The sequence below is a fragment of the Elephas maximus genome, chromosome 10 (assembly GCF_024166365.1).
Source record: "Elephas maximus indicus isolate mEleMax1 chromosome 10, mEleMax1 primary haplotype, whole genome shotgun sequence".
In the NCBI taxonomy this organism is placed as follows: domain Eukaryota; kingdom Metazoa; phylum Chordata; class Mammalia; order Proboscidea; family Elephantidae; genus Elephas; species Elephas maximus.
The window spans coordinates 29,993,955-29,998,675 of record NC_064828.1 but is presented as its reverse complement, the minus strand read 5'-3'; the positions used below and the strand labels follow the sequence as shown (position 1 = coordinate 29,998,675).

General features: G+C 40.2%; 1 protein-coding gene across 1 annotated transcript; it reads right to left on the bottom strand.

The window, feature by feature from the left end:
* Positions 1–3,470: 3,470 nt before the first annotated feature.
* LOC126083612 (olfactory receptor 11H4-like) lies at positions 3,471–4,439 on the bottom strand. Its single transcript, XM_049897484.1, has one exon. The coding sequence runs from the start codon at positions 4,437–4,439 to the stop codon at positions 3,471–3,473; it is 969 nt and encodes a 322-aa protein (XP_049753441.1).
* Between the last annotated feature and the right edge of the window lie 282 nt (positions 4,440–4,721).

Genomic DNA, 4,721 nt, shown 5'->3' with positions numbered 1-4,721 from the left:
GGTTTGACCATTTGGTCTTGTATATATGATTGAACTAAGAAGCACATTCCTTACATGTGTTATTGTTTGTTTTATAAACCTGTCTAATATTTGGCTGAAGGGTGAACGTCAGAGGTGGCTTGAGTTCTGAGTTAGTAGGGTGTTCAGGGGCCACAGTCTGTCAGGTCAGTAAGTCTGATCTTTTTTTGTGAATCTAAATTTTGTTCTACATTTTTCTCCCCCTCTGCCTGGGACCCTCTACTGTTTTCCTTGTCAGAGTGGCTGGTGGCGGCGGCTGTGGTGAGGGTCTATTAGTCTTCTGGACTAATACTTTCTTTGTGGTTTTGGTTTTCTTCATTCTTCTTTGCTCTGGATGGGATGGGACCCTTGCAAGCTTTTAAGACTCCAGATGCTACTCACCAAAGTTGGATGTAGAGCATTTCCTTTATGAACTATGTTCTGCCAATTGACCTAGATGTCTTTCTCTATCATGGTCCCTAGCCCTCAGGCCCGGTAACTCAAGTCCATCAAGGTGTTTGGATATGTTGTCTAGGAAGCTTCTATGGCTTTGCCTTGGTCAGGTCGTGCTGACTTCCCATATACTGTGTACTGCACTTCCCTTCATTAAAGATAATACTTGTCTACTATTTAGTTAATGATTTCCCTTTCCCAACCCTCCCCTCCCTCATAACCATCAAAGATTGTTTTTTTCTATGTGTAAACCTTTTGGGTTTTTATGATAGGGGTCTTATACAGTATTTGTCCTTTTGTGATGGACTTATTTGATCAGCGTAATGCCCTCCAGATTCATCCATGTGCGAGATATTTCTAGGATTCATCATTGCCCTTTATCAGTGTTGTATTTCATTGTGTGTGTACCATAATTTATCCATTCACCTCTTGATGGGCACTTAAGTTGTTTCCATTTTTTGCTATTGTCAATAGTGCTGCAATGGACATGGGTGTGCATATATGTATTTCCGTGACGGCTCTTATCTCTCTAGGATATATTCCTAGGGGAGGGATTGCTGGATTGTATAGCATTTTTATTTCTAGCCTTTCAAGGAAGCACCATATCGTTTTCCACAGTGGTTGACTTCCAACTTTTTGGTTAGGAAACAAGTGTGTTAAGCATTTGTGCAATCAAGAGACTGCTTACAAGGTACAATGGGGGTGGAGAGGGAGCAAAAGTGATTTAGAATAAAATAATCTGAACTTCCCCTTATTGACTATAATAAAGTGCAAATATTAAAAAAAAATAGAATAGAATGAGGTGGAGATGCTTAATATACCCAAGGAAAATTCCAAAGCATTACAATTTTGCTGAGTGTGCCCTCTCCCCCACTTTTGTCATTATCTATGCAGGACATGTAGAATCACGGGGTAGAACTTCTTCACATACTCCATTGCAGTTTAAATGCTATTCAAATTACTATTCTAATAGGGAGTTTATTTTTTTTAGATAAAAACAAAATAAACTATATTATAAATTTATATGTCACTTTTACATTTAAGGTAATGCTTTAGCCTAAATTATTCTGCTTGACTTCACCTTCTAGTAGATCACAGTTTCTTGAACAGCAGGTGTAGTGTTTAGGAAAAATTACTCAGCCTCTGGGTCAGAGTCCTGAATCCCTGGGTAGTGTAAGTAACTTGTGATTGGCTACTAACCTAAAGGTTGGTGGTTTGAACTTGTCCACCGGCACCAGGGAAGAAAGGTCTGGCAATCTGTTTACCTATAGCTTATAGCCAAGGAAACCCTATGGACCATTTCTCTATGTAACACGTGGGGTCGCAATGAATGGGGTTGCTGGATTGTATGGTGTTTCTATTTCTAGCCTTTTAAGGAAGAGCCTTTGGATCAACTCAACAGCAAAGACTTAAGGGCTAGAGTCATCTAGCATGTTTCAATAGTATGACTCCTCATGACCAGAAACATCTGTGTATGTGGATCACATGATGAAAAAAAAAAGAGATAAAAATCATGAAGGAGAGGATCTTTAATCAACTGTATTGCTTAGGTATTAAGGAGTAGAATGTGAGCCATGCCTATATGAAAGATTTGTTCATGCTGATTTTCCCTTTGTAGTCCTAATATTTCCCCTTTGTGTTCATGCTAGCACCATTTCATGAGATAATTTTAGCAGACTCAAACAAGAAAGGTTTGAATTGTAAAATGAGTACATTTTGTCCATCTTTCATGAAAGTTGCTCTTTTACCTAATCTTGCTAGCAGGACATTAGAACTTAGTCATTTTTGCAGTAGAAATAATAGTAAAATGAGGTGCTTAAGGTCCTATGTGGGTTTCATCTCAGATTCAGTCTCACAGTAACCTCTTACCTGCAGACTATTATCAATTAAACATCCAAGGGGTTGAATATTTGTAATGTAAATACCATTATGTTACTCCTTTGCTCAAACCTTTCCAAAGGCTTCTCATTTCATGCAGAAATAGTTCTTAAAATGACTGATAAGGTCCTGAGCAATTTGCCTCCCTGTTCACTCTCTGACTTGATCTCCAATACTCTTGCCCTTGTTCTCTCTGCTGCCAAACCAACCTCCTTGGTGTTACTTGAACACACTCATGCCTCAGGATTTTGTAGAGAACTTGCTTCTGCATGGAATATCCTTTTCTCAGCTGTCTACCTGGCTCACTCCCTCACCTCTTTCAAGCTTCTGCTTAAAATTTGCTTTCTCGGGGTGGCCTTCCCTGACCACCCTATTTAAAATTTCAGCCTTCTATGCTATACTTCCCACCCTCTTTCCCCTTTCTCCATAGTACTTATTTCTTTCTGACATGCTATACATTTTACTTATCTATTGTTTCTCTCTCCCCAACTAGAATGTAAACTCCGTGTGGGTAGTGCTTTTTCACCATTTTGGTTATAGAGTCTCTCTAGTGCCTAGAATAGTTCCTGGAACATAGTAGATGCTCAATCGTGTTCGTTGCCCAATGAAAGAATGACTACTACTTTTTCTAATGTTATAACATTTCCTACTTATGTAAGCAGGAAACTTTCAGTTTGTCCCTAGTCTATAAGATTCTTAACTATCAAGAGCCAAAGGAAGTAGAAAGTTGTCCTGTTACTAAATCCTTTAGTTCTGTAGTCATTGGTATTGAAGGTTGATTCTTATTCACTTTTTTAAAATATTAGAGTGTGTTAAGATATGCCTTCACTACATCATTGATGACCCACCTGGGATAACAGCTCTCCTACCTTCTACACACATCCCTCAAGTATTCACAGCTAAAGCAGTGAGAAATACCACAGATATAATGCCTTTATACCTACTGGGATCACTGACGTTGAAAATGTTGCACTTGAGTCAATTATAACATAGTTCTTCCTGTTTAGTTGAGCAATAAATCAATGAAGGACCCCACTGAGAAAATATCTTCTTTAAAGTGTGCATTGGCAGCTGAAAGCAAATCTTTTTTAAGTGATCCTTTATGTGTGTACAGTGGTCTGCTTGGTCTCATGTAGATGGCTTTATGCTCCTTGTATCCTTAAGACTTTCTTCAATGCAGCCTTCATCTCCTTGTTTCGTAGGCTGTATATCAGAGGGTTTAAGAAGGGAGTGACCACAGAATAGAACAAAGTAATAATCTTCTGAAGTTCAGCTGGGTTTTCAGATGTGGGGCTCACATACATTGCCAAGAGACCCCCAAAGAATAGACACACCACTGTCAGATGTGATCCACAGGTGGAAAAGGCCTTTCGTTGGCCAGCTGCTGAAGGGACTTTTAACACAGCTATCAGTAAAAGGGTATAAGAGCCAAGGATGTATAGAAGTGTGAGGATGGTAATGAGGGAGCTCAGGATACAGAAGACAATCTCAGTGATAGGAGCTGGAGCACAGGACAGAGACATCAGTGGGTCCATGTCACACAGAAAGTGATCAATGATGTTGGGTCCACAGAAAGACAAGTGGGAGAGTTGCACTGTGGGGACTGAGTAACTAAGGAACCCAAAAAGCCAGCAAAGAAACATCAAGAGGTAGCAGAGTTGTAGGGTTATGATGGTTGGGTAGTGCAATGGGCGACAGATGGCGAGGTACCGATCATATGCCATGACGCAGAGGAGATATGTTTCAGTTGTACCAAGGGAGGTAAAAAAATAGACCTGGAGGAAACAGCCAGCAAAGGAGATGGTTTTTGTCTCTGAGAAAATGTTGGCCAGCATACTGGGCACAGTGGAGCTAATGTACCAGATTTCAAGGAAAGCAAAGTTCCCCAGGAGAATATACATTGGGGTGTGGAGTCGTTGGTTCCACCTCACAGCACAGACAATGCTGCCATTTCCCATCATGGTAAATATGCAGACTCCAAAGAACAACGAGAAGAGGAAAATTTGCATCTCCTGGCTACCAGGGAAGCCTAGGAGGACAAACTCAGTCACGGTGCTTGTCTCTGAATTGTTCATGAATCCCAGGGCTGCAGAGGAGACAGAGAACACCATTACACAACTTGTTTTGCTTCCTGAGAAACATGTAGGAAACCTATACATGGCACATATGTTGGCCATTTGGCAATTAGTTTCGAATAATCCATCCTTTGAGTCTTCCTTAAAAGCCAGCAGTCAATGATCCCAGTGATTCTCAATTTCAATAAAATTGGGTTCGCAGGAATAGGAGCTTTATATTTTAGGGATTTTCTTTATCAGTGAGTTAGCTTTTTTAAAAATTCTCTCTCCCCTTTGAAATTTTGAAAACTCAGAAACATCACCCTCTCTTCCCTCTGT